We start from the raw sequence: 17,322 nt of genomic DNA on the forward strand, positions 1-17,322 counted from the left end.
TAGAAAAACAATCTGCCCAGTGGAAGGCGTTGGTGAAGAGATTTGCCAATGAAGTGATTCTAGAAGTTATTCCAGTATTGCGCTTATCTCTCTGGGTCATCTTTGCTTTGATTTTTGCCTAATAATTAATTTCTGTTGAGGTAGGGGAGAATAATCATCTAACTTGGCAGAAAATTGAAGGTTCATTCCCTGGAGAGGGTGAAAAAGAGTCTCTAGATCAAAGAGTACAACTGAGGGGCTCAGCTTGATCTCTGATGAAGTCAACTGTCTGATGTCTGAGCATCATATTCTTCTTATGGCTATTAGTTTACATGTATTTGTATGATCCTCTACTTAATGTCTGCCTTATCTACTAGGTAATATGCTTCATGATGGCAGGAGTCAAGTCTGGTTTTGCTCATCGTTTTAACCCCAACACATATCACAATGCCTGGCATATAGTAGAAGTTCAAAAACAGAAAAAGAGAAAAAAGTAATTAGTGGAGGGAAGGAGATTAACATTTATTCAAACGGTTGTATTGGCCTTGTTACTGTTCCTGGAACATTACAGGCATAGTCCCACCTCAGGGCTGCTACACCTGCTCCTCCCTTTGCCTGAGATAGTCCCTTCCCATAAAAATCCCCATGGCTAATGACTTCCCCTCTTTCAAATCTTTGCTCAAATAGTACTTTCCAGGTAAGGCCTTCCCTGACCACCTTATTTCAAATTCCAACAACCCTTTCAGCCCAAACTCTGCATATTCCTTAGTTGTATCTGTTTTATTCTTTTCTGTATGTTTATTATGTACATATTAATAACACTATTATTAATAGCATTTATTATGTCCTAAAAGACTAAATATCTTACAGTACTAGCTATCTCTCCCTAGAAGGTTCACTCTATAAGAACAGAGACTTCTTTCATTACTGTATTCCCAATTTTTACAATGATGTCTAACACACAGTAAAAACTCAGTATTTGTTCAAAAAATGACTATATAAAGTAAAAAAACATTTTGTCATTGTTTCAGAGATTCAAAATTTATCTTAACATGCATTGTTTAAAATATGCAAAACTGCCAACTATTCTTGGGTAGAAAACACTATTCCTGTTTTAAGATTTTATACTTTTAAATTTTTAAGTGTTAAAATATTCTTCCTTTTTCAAAATGATGATCACAGTATATAGTAACTATTTTTTCTCAATGGCCTTATTTGCAAAAATGAGAAATGGTTAAAACCTGTCAGTGTCTAATAATTTTTTAGAAATTTTACTGGTCTATGGAATCTAAAAATCTGGAAACTACTGACATGTAAAATTAAAACAACTCATCAGAATATCATTTCAGTATCTAGTCCAACAGACCCCCTGAAACTAATTCTACCCTTCAAAAATCCTCTTCTCTAGTCAAGCCGGTATCTTTACCAATGTCAAACCATGACTTTGATTCCCCTGAACCCTTCTTCTGAACTGACTTTCCTCATCATGCCTCCTCTACAGCCTTCTCTTCCTTTATCTAAAATCCATCTAATATCACAAAGCCGTTCCTTACCACTCTATCCTACATTCATCCTTTTCTCATCTGAACACCTCCAACCCTTTAGCTAGGGCTTCATTCCAAACACTAGTCTGGCTCAAGCTACCTAAGTAAGAATCACTTTATGGAAATTTTTTAAAAGCAGTTTCCAGCATCTCAGTGCAGATCAGAATTTCCAGGATTGGGGTACAAGAGCCAATAGTTTTTAAAAGTTTAGGAAACAAAGAAAGTCTTATTAAATACAAATAATTTGACCACAATAATAGTTACATGTTTATCCTGTCTTCCTATTAAACAACAAATGTGCATGTCCCATGTATAATCATACATCATGAAGAGTCTAATTTTGAAATAATTCATTTCAAATTCAATTGTAACATTCTGACACAGATACACAGAGGCATTTGTGAAAATGGTGTATTATCATAGAAGGGCACATATTGTAAGGAAATTAATATTCTTAAGTTTATTCAAATGGGCAGCAATGAAATTTTGCTTTAAAAAAACAAGTTAACCTAAATATAGTTTACCAACCTGTTTGTTGTTCTCTGCCATAGAAAGCTGCAATGCCAAGAGCATGGAGTCTGCACCACATAACGTAGTTCTCTCAGAGTTACAAAGAGCACGCCAGTTCTTTCGAAACTCTTTAATCATATCCAGGACAGACTTCTGATTAAGCACAGCCATTATCTTAATGTAGGACAGAATACAAAGTTAAAGTATCTTATGTTAACTGGAAATTAACATTTAACATGTATAGGCAAGCACAGATAGAGAAAAATATATAGTGAATGAGAGGTCATTTGTATTTACCAAGATTGCTTTTAATTACATTTAGGAAAACAAAATAATACAATTTCTGCTCAATCATATTTCCCTTCCCTTTGGTTTCTTAAGCCAAACCTTTTGAAAGAACAAAATGCAGCCTTCAATTCTGAAAATTCACACAGACACAGACATGCAAATTTACTGCAAACTTATAATTACAAACATAACTAATTAAAGTTGTATTTAAATATATATATTTGTTTTGAGATAGGTAATATCTGATAAATTGGAAAAAAAAAAAAAAAAACCTAAAAAGCCAATTTCCTCCCATCTTACATTGTCCCAAAACAGGTGGCCTATTTTTCTACCTGTTTGAATCTGGACCAGCCTCGTGACTTGATTTAACCAATAGAATGTGGCAAGAATGACGCTGTGGGAGTTCTGAGCTTAGGCCTTAAGTGGTGTGTGCAGAAGTACTAATACAATAGGCCTGAATGCTATCCTTTGAAGCTGGAGTTCAGTCCGGGAACTTGGATTTCAGGAGCGTTTCCAGTAAGAATGGTTCACTGGGCTAAACTGTTCATTAAAACAATATAGTTTATGCTAAACACTTGCGAGTCTGGAATTTTGGTACATGTCAGACAGTGGATGCCTTTGCACTTAGCCCCCAATAAAAACCCTGGGCACGGAGTCTCTAATAAGCTTCCCTGGTAGATAATTCACATGTGTTGTCACAACCTGTTACTGGAGGAATTGTGTCCTGTGTGACCACCAGAGTATCACCTAGCAGTGTCCCACCCAAACTGCTGATCCACAGAATCAGAAGGAAAGGGTTATTTTAAAACCTTAACTTTTGAAATGGTTTGTTACACTATACTACATAAGCAATAAAATAACTAATATTTAGGAGCTTACTTGGTGGAGATACTTTTCAAAAGCTTAATATTGATTACCTCACTCAATTCTCACAAGTGTCCAATAAGACAGGTCTCTTATTATCCTCATTTTACCTAATATCCTCCATGTCACTCAGCTTGTAAATGGACAAACAGCATAAACTTAAGACGTCTAACTCTATAAGCTGTGTTCCTAAAGCATCATATTAAATAACTTCTCCTGATGCACACAAAAGCCTTTCAAAATAATTTGAGGCAGTGCCATTGTTTCATGTACCCAAGACTACACAAAGCATCCAATTCCTTTCTCTGAGTTTACAGACATGCCTGCTAAAAGTTTTTTTCCTACTTTAAGTACTCAAGTCTAGGCATACTCACATGCCCATCATCTTATTTTAGGCATTTTCCTGCACTCATTCCATTTCCTGACTTCTGCTATGCATTTCTTCTACTTTTATGTGGCATAAACAGAATCTTAGATGTTTACTGGCATCTTTGGTTTGTATAATCAAGAACAAAGACATATGCCACTTGCAAAATAATTGAATTATAGATACAATCTATGATGCAACTTAAAGATACAGGTAGAAAAATCAGAGATTAATTATTTACATAATGCAAATCCTAGTAAATAGCTAAGAGTTGTATTTCTCTTCAAAAAATCACCCTCATCTCTTGAAAGAAAAAAAAGTGAAGAAGTGTCAGCTTCAGTGACATGGTCACTTTGCCTGAAATAAATTTTTAGGAGTAAATTACTTACCGGTATTATCTAAAGGTCGTATTATGAGATTTGATTGCTATGAATGAAGACTCACTTGGGAATTAGACTATTCTGAAATGTGGCTCCACCACTTACTGGCTGCGAGATCTTGGCCAAGTTATATCACCTTTCCCTGTCTCAGCTTCCTCATAATGAAAATGAAAACCCTATCCCATAGGGTTTTATGACGAGTAAACAACATAAACACAAGTAAAGCTTTTAGAACAGTGCCTGGCATGTATAAAAGCACATTAACTATTATCACGCATTATGAGTTTCTAAGTTGTTTTGAGTTAAAAGTAAAAGAGCATTGGCCTGGCATGGTGGTTCACACCTGTAATCCCAGCACTTTGGGAAGCCGAGGCTCACCTGAGGTTAGGAATTTGAGACCAGGCTGGTCAACATGGTGAAACCATGTCTGCTAAAAATTAGTTGGGTGTGGTGGCACGTGCCCCAGCTACTCGGGAAGCTGAGACAGGAGAATTGCTTGAACCAGGGAAGCGGAGGTTGCAGTGAGCCAAGATAGCACTACTGCACTCCAGCCTAGGTGACAGAGTAAGACTCCGTCTTAAAAAAAAAAAGCATTACTATGGTGACAGAAAACCAAGAGTCTCATTCAGGGATCAGCTATTTCTAAAGGAACAAACAGTAAATATTTGAGGCAGGCACAACTACTCACTTTGAACTTCTAGTGTGAAAATAGCCACGGACATACATAAACAAGCAAATGAGCACAGCTGTGCTCCAATAAAACTTTTTTATGGACATTGAAATTTGAATTTCATGTAATTTTTACACATCACAAAACATTATTCATTTTTCCCCCAACCATATAAACATGTAAGACTCATTCTTAGCTAAGGAGCTGGCTGCACAAAAACAGGCAGCACAGCTAGTTTGCCAACCCCTGGTCTAGTCCCAGCTCTTCCTGTAGCTAGCTGGGTGAGGGAGCCTATGCGATAAGCCTTACACGTGATTGCCTAGGTCGAAGCATCATTACACAGAAATACTTGCCTTCCAGTCCCTTGTGAGGAGTCAATGAGACAATAAATATGCCAGCACTCTGAATGGCAGGCTGCACTATACAAGAAAAAAAAAACAGTAGCCAAAGGCAGCAGTGATAACACTTGTTTTTAAAAAACTGGATTCCAGCTGCTCTAGAGCAAAAACTGTGAGACAAAAAATTGTCACTGGGCAGGCAGTGTGAAATGGTTGAAAGAACTACATTTTCGAGTCAGATATCACTTCCAGGCTCCCCCATTTATGACCTGTAGTCCTTCGGTATTTAAAATCTCTAATGAGCATAAGTGTCTTCACCTGCAAAACCAGGAAGGGAATTCCTACCTCACAGAATGAGACGTCAGTGCAACGAGTACACAACCCACCTAGTGCCAGGCATTTAGTAGGTGCTCAATTAAAAAACTGCACTCAACATCATTATCAGTGTTAGAGTGCAAGTCCCAAAGGTTCCTTGGGAGGCTGTAACTAATCAGAAGTAGGAGAAAGTTGAGGTATTGGAGTCTGCGTGCATAGTGGGACTAGAATCCTGATTTCCTGTCGAACTAATGGAAGTTAAGCAGGCCTCTATGGGCCTGTCTTCCAAGCTGCAGACGAACCCTCAGGACCTTCCAGCTCCATCGCTAGATACTGTGAACTCCACCTACAGCCCCCAGGCCCAACCAGACTCGAGCGCGAAGTCACTGCACCATAATACTTCGGTCTCACAGCACTTTGCTACGACCGGGTATTATAGTGCAAAACACCCTCAAAAGCCACAGCCTGAAACATCACTTAAAAATGAGACAGTGCGGGTGGGGCAGACGCGAGATTTACCTGGTTGGGGTAGACCCGAAGACGTACGCTTCAGCTTGCAGAAAGCTCCCCCAAGGACTGCCCTCCCACGGCCGCCTCAGTCGCAGCCGAATACATTTCAAACCTCGCGGGAGACCTCGGGAGCCAATCGCTGCGCTCGCCCTCCGACCCGGAAGCAGAACCAGAGCGCGTCGCAGCAGCCCCCAACGAAGACCAGCTTGTCTCTGGTGGGTTCCCGGCGCTCTGCGGTGCGTATCGAGCGGGGAGCCCAAGAGGCCGCGATGCTTTTCTGCCGGCCGCCCAGCCCTACCTTTCTATCCCCGGAGTTTTTCCTTCCCACCTCGGGCCCCGGGAGGTGGGAGCGGGGTCTTGAGGAACTCGCCTGGTCCGGGGACAGGTGTCGGGGCTCATTGCAGGGAGTTATCTTGTTCTCTCCCTTCTTCTCTGCCCTTCTAGTTTTACAGGGGCAAGTCCTGCCGAACATGTATGGTGAGGCCCTGGGCACTGCTTTAATGAGCATTAGGTGTGGGAACTGCACAATATCCTGACCTCGAATCTCTTGCACTTCCTATACCTCTCTGCCTCCATGTCCATAACACTTGCTGGTCACCCTTAACGAGTCTCCAGTCCCGGATGTCCATTCCTAAGGTTACTAGTTTATAAGCGTCTCGAGGTGGGACTCATCTGATTCTCAGTAGATACTGTTAAGTTGCTTGATATGTTTGTTACTGAGCCCGTCTGTTTTCAGGACAACCCTTGTGTCGAATTTTTTAAAAAAACAAAAACTCTAAAACCCATAATTCTCCTGTGGGAATGCTACTTCCAGAGTGCACACTAGTCCTTGACGGTTAAAGTCTTGTGCCTAGTTTTAAGAATATTACTATTTTAAATTTTATTTTAAGTTCCAGGATACGTGTGCGGGACGTGTAGGTTTATTACAAAGGTAAACGTGTGCTATGGTGGTTTGCTACACTTGTCAACCCATCAGCTAAGTATTAAGCTCCACATGCATTAGCTCTTTATCCTGATGCTCTCCCTCCAGCCCCCCGAACATTTTTGTATCACAAATTTTGGCACTCCTTACAACAGATCGTGTATTTTGTATCTATTTATATTGTAGCCCTTTTCATGTTGAGTCATAACTATCGCTAAATTGTGGTCTCCTTTAAGCCAGAAGGCTGTTTTTTTCTTCATTAGCACTGGTTCTCCACACACAATGAAGTCTTCCAAATCCTGGCCCTGCTTACAAGCTTGGCAAGTTAGTTAACCTACTGAAGCTACAGTTTCTCCATCTGCAAAATGGAGACCAGAGGTAGTACCTGCCTTTAGATTTGCACAGATATTATATGTGGTCATGTCGGTAAAATCCTTAATGTGGCACCTACAAATAGTGGCTCATAAAAGTTACTCATTTTTATTAACATATTTGCTATTAAAATGATTCCATCTTCAGATGGAATACTTTTTGTTTTAGATAATCTAAACAGAACTTTATGGTGTTATTGTCTGCTAGAATCACAGATACGGGAAAAAGCTGTAGAGCCAATGTGAAACCATTAATAACTAGATTTAATATTTTTCCTTCAGTTTCTGTCCCTTGATAAGTACTTTAAATGTTTGTTTTGAGCTTTCTGTCTCATTGTAACACCACAACCTTATTTTGATGCATTTGCTTAATGACTAACACTTCGACCATTCTAATTGTACCTGTGCTGTAATCCACAGTTTCGTGACCTTGTCCAGTAGAAGGCTATTTAATTTTCACAACTGCTTGAATTTTGACATACAAGATGAAGCAAGATGCCTCAAGAAATGCTGCCTACACTGTGGATTGTGAAGATTATGTGCATGTGGTAGAATTTAATCCCTTTGAGAATGGGGATTCAGGAAACTTAATTGCATATGGTGGCAATAATTATGTGGTCATTGGCACGTGTACATTTCAGGTTAGTCTACAAAACCGCACCAAATGACAGTGAACATATTTCACTGATAAGAGAACTTACACAAACCAAATCTAAACTTTGAAACTGTATTGAGTTTGAATGTTAAAAAAAAAAAGATAACACCCATAGAGAAAGATGTTCCCAGTTATATGTGCCTGAGATTTATGTAAACATTATATAGATAGTGAAAAAGAATAGTATGAGACTTCTCTTTTGCTTCATGATCATTAAAGGAATATTCTGATAACTGAAGGCTATGATTAACTGAACAATGGTATGTACAGGAAAAAAAACAATATAAATGAGATCCAATTAATTACGGTTTTTCTACATCCTGCTTTGACATATGAAACCAGGTAATATTGAGAGCCTGGAAAATGATCTTCCAGGAGATTTTATAGCTTTTGTAATATTCAGCTTTCCTATTAGTATGCTGTCATACTTTTTGTGCATCTGACGTATGCAGAGTATGGAGTCTTATTAATTGAGAAGGCAGTTAAGCATAGCTATTAAGAGCGTGAATTCTAGAACTAGAATGCCTACATGTTTACTCCTGCTTTACTTACTTCTTACTAGCTATGAGACCTTGAATAAGATATTCAGCCTCTCCTGTAAACAAGAGGAAAACAATGCGCAAATTTTAGTATGTGTAAAATTCCGAGAGGGCATCTGACAACATTGTAATCCATATATGTGTTTTAGTTGTCATTGATATGGGCAGTGGTAACACTCTCAGATTTAATCACCAAAGTAACATTGCTTTGTGGTGAACATAAACCATGTTTTCTCAGAGGAAAACTAGTTTTACATGTAAGAGAGACTTTGAACAATGAAGGTTCAAGCGTCAGGACTATCTGGCTAATCCTTTGTCAGAATATTATTATTTTTATTATTATTATTATTATTATTATTTTTGAGACAGAGTCTTGCTTGGTTGCCCAGGCTGGAGTGCACTGGTGTGACCTCGGCTCACTACAGCCTTCATCTCCTGGGTTCAGTTGATTCTCCTGCCTCAGCCTCCTGAGTAGTTGGAATTACAGGCATGCGCCATCACACCCAGCTAATTTTTGTATTTTTAGTAGGGGCTTTCATGATGTTGGCCAGACTGGTCTCAAACTCCAGACCTCATGTCGTCCACCCACCTTGGCCTCCCAAAGTGCTGAGATTACAGGTGTGAGCCACCCTGCCTGGCCTATCAGAATATTATTAATAGAACTGTATTTCTCAAATTATAATTAATACGGTAATTTGGAAGTGTCCAATTTTCTAAGCTTTAAAGTAACTATCACTAAAGTGATATTATATCATTATAAATGTTATTTCCTCCTTTACTGAAAAGGCAATTCTGTATCTTTTGTTTTTTTTTTTTTGATTTGGAGTCTTGCTGTGTCACCCAGGTTGGAGTGCAGTGGTGTGATCTCTGCTCACTGCAACCTCTGCCTCCTGACTTCAAGCGATTATCCTGCCTCAGCCTCCTGAGTAGCTGGGATTACAGGCGCATGCCATCATGCCCAGCTAACTTTTTTGTATTTTTAGTAGAGACAGGGTTTCACCATGTTGGTCAGGCTGGTCTTGAACTCCTGACCTCATGATCTGCCTGCCTCAGCTTCCCAAAGTGCTGGGATTACAGGCGTGAGCCATCATGCCCAGCGGCAATTCTAAATCTTACAGTATTCTGACATCAGAAATGCAATTTGGCATTTTATAGCACAATAAATATATAAAGCTTTACAAATTGGAATATAGTCATATTTAAGAGGAAGTATGAATTAAAAGTTTCAGTTTGTTGCTGTCTGAGTAGAATATGACAGCTCCTAGGCTATTTCATACTGTCTCTTTGGGTGGGGGGTAGAAATTACTACCTTTTAGACTAAATATGACCCTCAGCCTCACTTACATGGACATGGTTTAGGATCATAAAAAGTTATATGATTAAAACAATGTTACATACTTGAAAAAGACTGAGGAAAAAGCATTTCTGTAATGCAGGCCACCAATGCACAAAAGAGTAAAGCAGCCTCCTACAGGTAAAACTAATTTTTACTTCATTACTTCTAAAGTTAATAACTGAACATAAAATTGTATTCAGAAACACTGAAAAATGTTTATCTCATTTATGATTAAGAAATGTTGAGAGAGAAAGTCAGTGGAGAACAAATTAGAAAAAGAGGCAAAGATGAGAGAGGGAGAAGATGGGAGAAAGAAGGAAAATGACAACGTGAGAAAAAAGAACTAGTATAAACATTTGTGTTCTGTTATGTTTTATGGTCACATGTATTGTCTCAGTTGACCCTCATACCTGAGAGATTAGCAATGTAGGTCTCATGCCCAAATTACTAAGGAAAAAATTAGATTTTTATTAATTTGGACAATAGTAAACACATTATATTCTGCACCAGACATTGGAAATACAATTAAGTAAGTCCATTTCAAAATAAATTATTGCTTTTCTTTGAAGTTATTTTTTATCTAGCTAAACACTGTTAAACATTATTACTATTCTGTTGTCATAGAACCTTCAAGTTCCATTGCACCCAGTTTCATGCCTCTTGTCTTGAGAGAAAACTAAGTAAAGGTAAATTAAGTGGAAAGATTTCCACATTCCTGTCAGAAAGATAATCCTTATTTTAAGGCTATTTAGAAAACGTTGTAGATACAGTGAATTTGAATTTCAGCAAAGCGTTTTTCAGAATCTCATGCGGTCCCTTTGATTATGATGGACGTATGAGCTTCTGCACGATAGTACTGTTAACTGGTGTCATGCATTTGTCAGATATTCCTTAAGTACATACTGGGTGCCAAGACATGAAAAAAGCAAGGACTGTATCCTTAAGGAAATATTTAAATATAAAGCAGAGCGATAAGAAAACTGCTATAAAAACCTTTGTTAAAGGGCAGAGGAGCATGAACATGTATGCTTGCCTAAATCAGTGTTCTCATCCAAGTTATACTAGAGGCTCAATTCACTAATGAAGACCCCTTGAATAGACTTAGAAATCTGCTATGTATTTTACACTTTTTAAAGTGTACACGTATCAAGTAGAACTAGCCACATTTCACGTGCTTCGTAAAGTCCTGTATGGCTAATGGCTACCATATCAGACAGCACAGTTCTCTCTGCATTTTCCTCTGTAAATTGACAATAATCTTTAATATAATATTCTTTAGTTCTCAGCAGTATATTATGATTCAGAGAAGATAATATATTTTAATACAAATTTCAGGGTAGTATCTAAATGTTTAAGACTGTGAAAGAGGTATTAGACTCAGAATGGTAAATGGATTTTATGTTATTTGTCACCTCTATTTGAGTGGACACAGTTGTTGCTTATAATGCTTTCAGGCTGAGGCTGAATCCGCTGCTTAGTGTGTCTTCACCTAGAGGAGATCAACTATGGCCAGATACTTGCCATCGTTAGTTTAGACTGACTTGGTGTGGTTCCAGAGATGGAACATGGAATAATGAGTAGAATTTACATGGAAACAGATTTTGGCTTAATGTGAAGAACTCTTCTAATAATTAAGAGTTATTCCGCAATTGAATAAACTTTCCAAAGAAGTAGCTAGTTCCCTCTCACTGGAAATGTTCAGAGAGAGAGGTTGTGTAAACTCAGATGCTTTCCTAGGGATTCAAGCATTGGGGGAAAGAATTGAACTAGAGAAACTTCACAGTCTTAACTTAACTGAAATTCTGTATTTGGCCTTAAATAGGTGTGGTAGGAGGGCCTGCCAGTTTCAAACCCTTATAATAGCACTTCCATCAACCTGGCTTTGCCCCAACCTCAAATATGCCGAAGCCTTGTATAATCATTTGTATTATAGCAAGTTTTCCAAAGTGTCTTAATTTCCTGCCTATACAATTCTGCTTACACCCCAAACTAAATCCAAAATAGCATTTGTCTCTGCCTATACCACACACACACCCTGGCCTTTTAGTTGGCTCAGTGGCAAACAGTGCTGCCAGGAAAAAAGGTTTCACTGGTAATACAAAAAGCCCAGGCTATACAGTCCCTGGGATTTCTTTATCCCCATGACCACCCAGTAATCCCGTATGTGATTTGGGTAACAAATTATAGGACCTGATTGTCAATAATATTATTACAGTAGCAAGATGATGTGTATTTACATGTAAAAACTTCATTTTTAAGAGACTGATTTGTCAAGTTTGGAAAAATAGATGTAATCCAAACTGTGAAATCAGCTATGATTAGGCTCCTAAACTTATTTTAAAATTGCTTAGTGGCTGCTGTCTTGGCATATCTGGCTGTTAGCTATACAACTATTATACACACAAATTACGAAGTAGTAAAATTTGACAATGTTTTTCTTTCCTTGATATGTGTATTGCTATTCTTTCATTTATGGAAAAACTTTTTGCTGTTAACTTTAAGTTCACCTGAAATTTGAAGTTATTTTCAAAGGGTATCTGAATTATATAGAGAAAGATGTGTAGTATATTTGTGAAATGACTTTACTAGGATCCCATAGTCTATCCTGGAAAAATCAGTGTATCTACTTGGATTTCATTCGAGTATACATTATAAAACTTTGCATTTAGATTCTGGGTGAATGGAATTCTTAGATCAGTAATTCCTATCAATATAGACATACGTATTTCATTAAATATCAAGTTTCACCTGCTAGATTTTTTTTCCCGATACTAAAAATAACTGTAGTTAACACACAAGATTTCTTGGACAAATTTGTCATGAAAATTTGGCGTTAGTCTCTAGACCCAATTCAGGTATTGATTTAAATAGCAGAACAATGATATACTTATTTTTAAAATTTCAAAAATTTTTTTATTTTTTTTCTTTTTTACCTTTCCTATGGTGCTGAGCAGTATTTTAATGCTTATAAAATATGTGTTATCCATAAAGGCATAAAGAATAATAAGATGAATCCCTATATACCTGCTGCCTATTTTAAGAAAAGGAACATTAGCAATTCTTTTGAGGCCCCCTAGGTATCCTTCCCTTACTCATGGTAGGTATTTTGCATGGCAGGGTTTTCTTTTTGTTTGTCTGTTTTTTCCTGCTTCCCCCTTAAGGGCCCTGGATCTATGCAGAGATCTCTGATCTGGCATCCTTCCTTGTCCTGGCACTAGGATTTGTCTCCTCTCTCTTGCAAACTGAAGCTTTAAATCATTGCATGTAGGCAGATGCCCTTATAACAGCTGCATACCTTGGTAGTTGTTTGCTTGTCTGTATTTGAATTTTTGCAGTGTTGTAATGGGAGAACTTTTCAGGTTATTGTCCCCATTGCCAGCAATGGATGGCTTGACTTTTAAAGTTGATTTTTTTTCTCACCTTCCCATGAAGATAAACTGAAATCATTTAAGTAGGGCTGAACTAGATAAATAAGCCAACTTTATTAAGCATTTATTCCCAGAATCAAATATCTAAAACTAACCAGATTATTTCTTACATATTCACTATTCATAGACTGTCCAGATGAATTATTTGTACCGTCTTACACACATATAATGCCACATGTAACACTACATGAACATTGTTGACTTTCATTGAGGTCTTTATGAGGTCCCAAAGTATTTTCCATGTAATCAAAATGTTCAGTGTATTTTTTTTAATATTGTCAGTAGATAATCCGGTTCTGGTAATTCATTTACCTAGAATATTTTGATTCTTTAGAGCATTCCATTTTCTTTGTTTTCTTTTTTTATAAAGTAGAGACAGGTCTCACTATGTTGCCCAGTCTGGTCTAAGACTCCTGAGCTCCAGCAATCCTTCCACCTCAGCCTCGCAAAGTGTTGGGATTATAGACGTGAGCCAACACGCCTGACCAAGCAGTCCCTTTTCATTGAACTTATTATGAAATGCCTCCTAAGATAAAGTAGAACATATTTACTGTTTGTTTCTAGTTGCCTTAGAGAGTTACTTTGTGAGGCTTAGACAACTTTGGATTTTTTTTTTTTAATTCAATGAACTAGTTAAATCTTAATACGTAATTTGCGTTTGAACTTTTCAAAAGCATAAACATAACCTTCTGATAAATTCATTATAATGAAATACAGAATATTATATTGTTTGTTCTCATTACTTACTAGAACATTTACTGTGTGTGCTTAGGAAGAAGAAGCAGACGTTGAAGGCATTCAGTATAAAACACTTCGAACATTTCACCATGGAGTCAGGGTCGATGGCATAGCTTGGAGCCCAGAGACTAGACTTGATTCACTGCCTCCAGTAATCAAGTAAGTTTAACAGTACCAAATGCATTCTTTACTAGTGTACTTTGATTGTGTTACATGATCTGAAGTCTGATGATAGATACTTTTTTCTCCATTTCCATTTTCCACAACCCAAGATATTAGATATTTTGATACTTGCTACTACTTAATAATTTAGGCTTATCATCTGAATTTGTAATTTAAAGATACAGCCATGACTGTGATTCTTTGACCATGTATTTGAGTCAAACTACAAAGCTTTTTACCTGAGATTCATCTGAATCAAGGTCTTTACAGATTGTTCACTGAATTTACAACTTAATTGAAAGTACAACTCTTAAAGTAACTAAATGTGGTTGAGATGTTAATGAGCTTTCCTTCCTCACACATAGGCCAAGATCACATTTTCTTGTCTAACAGTATGTAAATCTGTAGTTCTGGTCCTTGGACTTCAGTTTTTGTGAGTGTTTAAAAAGAATGATGGTTTTCTGAGAAAAAATCCTAGCAATGCCTGCTGAAACCCTCTTTACAGGGGCAAGAATATGTTAGGTTATTTAAGATTTGTTACAAAACACTAGCCTTGCCTCCTACAAATGTAAAATCTAAAAGATGTGTCTTTTTTTAGTAAACAGTACTTAGGAACTAAAAGTTATCAACTATTAAGCTAACTTCATTTTTTAAATTAAGGGATAATTTAGATACTCTGATATTCTTAGCTGTTAAGGGTACAGTTTGATCAGTTTTGACAAATGCATATTCTTGTATAACCCACACCCTATTCATGCACAGTGTTTCTGTCACCCAAGAAAGTTTCTTCATATTTCTTCCCAGTTAATCATTGTACCCCACTCCCTACAGAAGCAACCATTGATCCGATTTCTATTACCAGAAATCAGTTTTGCCTATTCTAGAACTTCATATAAGTGGAATCATACAGAATATTTTTTGTGTCTGGCTTGTTTTTGCAATTTTTCCACATTGTTATGTATACCAGTGCTTTTTAAGTAGTACTTCATTGCAGTGTATCAATAGACCATAGTCTGTTTATTCATTCTTCTATAAATGGGTACCAATATAGTTTCCAGACTTTATTTATTATTTTTTGCTGAATACTGCTTTGGGTGGTTATATGATTTAATTTATCTTAGGAGTAGAATTGCTGAGTCATAGGGTAGATATATGTTTAACATTTTAAGAAAGTGCCTGTTTCTAAAGTGGCTCTACCATTTTGTCTTTTCCCCAATAATCTAAGGGTGGTCTTCCTACTCTCCAACACTCATTCATTCATTTTGAGACAAGGTCTGGCTCTATTGCCCAGGCTGGAGTACAGTGGCACCATCTCCACTCACTGCAGTCTCTACCTCCCAGGCTCAAACCATCTTCCCACCTCAGCCTCCTCCTGAGTAGCTGGGACTATAGGTGCCCGTCATCATGCCTGGCTAATTTTGGTATTTTTTGTAGGGACAGGGATTTGCCTGTCCCTACAAACTGTTGCCCAGGCTGGCCTCAAACTCCTGAGCTCAGGCAATCCACCTGCCTCGGCCTCCCAAAGTGCTGGGATGATAGCGTCAACCACCATACCTGGCCTATTCTCCAATATTTACTATTGTAAATCTTTTTTTTTTTTTTAATACAGAGTCTCACTCTGTCACCCAGGCTGATAGCCAGACCCATGATCACAGCTCACTGCAGCCTCAACCTCCCTTGGCTCAGCCTCAACCCTCCCTCTTACCTCAGCCTCCCAAGTAGCTGGAACTACAGGCATGCACCACCACTCCCAGCTAAGTTTTTATGTTTTTTGCAGTGATGGGGTTTTGCCATGTTGCCCAGTCTGGTCTCGAGCACCCAGGCTTGAGCAGTTTACCCACCTTGACCTCCCAAAGTGTTAGGATTACAGGCATGAGCCACTGTGCCCAGCCTGTCTTTTTAATTTTAGCCATTCTAGTTGATGCCACAATGACATTTCCGTGATGACTGATGATGCTGACGCTTTTTTGGTGTATTCGTTTCTTCTATTAGAAATCATTGTGTGATTTCTTATAGGTTGTGAAGATGTTGCATGTTTTTCCCTAGAAGCCTGTACCAATATTTAGCTAACTTAGTTTTGAATAATCTACACAATAGCATTTGTCAGCATACGTAATGTCATTGCCAGCAGCTGGTGTGCTGTTAGTTTCCTTTTATATTAAAAGAAAGTGGTCACAATATCTAGACCTAAATGAGAACAAGTCTCTGATTCTTTAAATTTTGAAAGCTGTGGAAACAGTCTTTTTCCCTTGGTTTTAAGTTTTGTGATACTTTAACCTAGATATTCAGCTGTTGTATTCTATACTCTCCTTGTTGCTTGGTACTTGTTTTCCTGTCCTCTTTTTAGTGTATTTGCTGTGTTTCATCATTTCTGGTTGGTGTTTTTGTTTGGTTGGTTTTTTCTTATTTTTTGGTAAACTGTCTCAAGTCCTTTTTGGAACTATACAAATATCAGTAACAAATTCGAAAAACATTAGCAAGCCATTAATATTAGACTATTTTTAGAGCAAGATGACAGCACAATCTTGTTGTTTTCAAATAAATTATCTTTATTATAAAATAATAAATGCTCAATAGATAAAATTTAGAAAACACAGAAAATAAAAAGAAGAATGCCACCTGTACTCCCAGTACCCTTTTCATTTTTGTACATAATTGTACATAATTGTGATTATACTAGAGTAACTCTCTATACTTTTTTTACTTTACTTTTTTATAGTATTCTAAAATAAATAGTAGTCTGTCACTATGACTGAGGTATAACTCAGCATCTCTCTTATCATCATTAATTTTTATCTTACATTTAGAAACTCTTTATGATGGCTTATCATTAGCATGTAGTTGCCTTAAATTCTCTTTCTCCCTGCCTTTCTACTCTTTCCATCACTACTTGCTTTTCTTTTACAGTGGCCAGAGAATTCATTGTTCATCTTATTTCAGTTCTGTGAGATTTTCTGGTTCAGTTAAAGAAGGACTTAAATATCCCTAAAACAGCAAGGATTCAAAGAAAAGTGGAGCAACACAAGGCTGGCCATAAAGTTTTCTGGGTTTGTTTGTTTGGTTTTATTTAGATCCTACTAAGATTGTTAATTTTCTTTTTAAGTAAGTATTCTTTGATTACTGTAACTCCTCTGTTTGCTGACATTTTTACTGAACTTGGCCTCATTTTGCTATTAATACCTCTTTACAAACCCTCTTAGTTGGGATATTTCTTTTAACAACTTCCAAAATAGCTTTTATCTGTTTTAGAGATGACATTTTGAACAAAGTTTTGTTATAACTGAGGAAATCTACTGAAGGAGACCTCAACATGAGTGATATTATTGTGGCAAATTTGTGTAGAGTTTCCTATGAGCAAAGAAAGAATGAATTCCCAAAATATTAATGGGACAAATTCAAAGGAGAA

At 37.4% G+C, this 17,322-nt stretch overlaps 2 protein-coding genes across 3 annotated transcripts in view; one reads left to right on the forward strand and one right to left on the reverse strand.

Annotated features, from left to right (window-relative positions):
• The window catches only part of PARPBP (PARP1 binding protein), an 81,339-nt gene extending 75,454 nt beyond the window's left edge, over positions 1 to 5,885 (reverse strand). Inside the window, 2 exon segments of the mRNA XM_033220880.1 lie at positions 2,052 to 2,207; positions 5,775 to 5,885. Of these exon segments, the coding sequence (XP_033076771.1) occupies positions 2,052 to 2,204 (153 nt within the window). The 5' untranslated portion in view covers positions 2,205 to 2,207; positions 5,775 to 5,885.
• Positions 5,886 to 5,911: 26 nt separating this feature from the next.
• Positions 5,912 to 17,322, forward strand: part of NUP37 (nucleoporin 37) — a 47,462-nt gene continuing 36,051 nt past the window's right edge. Inside the window, exons 1-3 of one of the 2 annotated variants that reach the window (XM_033220877.1) lie at positions 5,912 to 6,001; positions 7,479 to 7,699; positions 13,789 to 13,913. In XM_033220877.1, coding sequence (XP_033076768.1) covers positions 7,544 to 7,699; positions 13,789 to 13,913 — 281 coding nt within the window. In that variant the 5' untranslated portion in view covers positions 5,912 to 6,001; positions 7,479 to 7,543. The remainder of the gene's footprint in view (positions 6,002 to 7,478; positions 7,700 to 13,788; positions 13,914 to 17,322) is intronic. The other variant, XM_033220878.1, reaches the window with a different exon arrangement.

The sequence above is a fragment of the Trachypithecus francoisi genome, unplaced genomic scaffold (genome assembly GCF_009764315.1).
Source record: "Trachypithecus francoisi isolate TF-2019V2 unplaced genomic scaffold, Tfra_2.0 Lachesis_group11, whole genome shotgun sequence".
NCBI classification, from domain to species: domain Eukaryota; kingdom Metazoa; phylum Chordata; class Mammalia; order Primates; family Cercopithecidae; genus Trachypithecus; species Trachypithecus francoisi.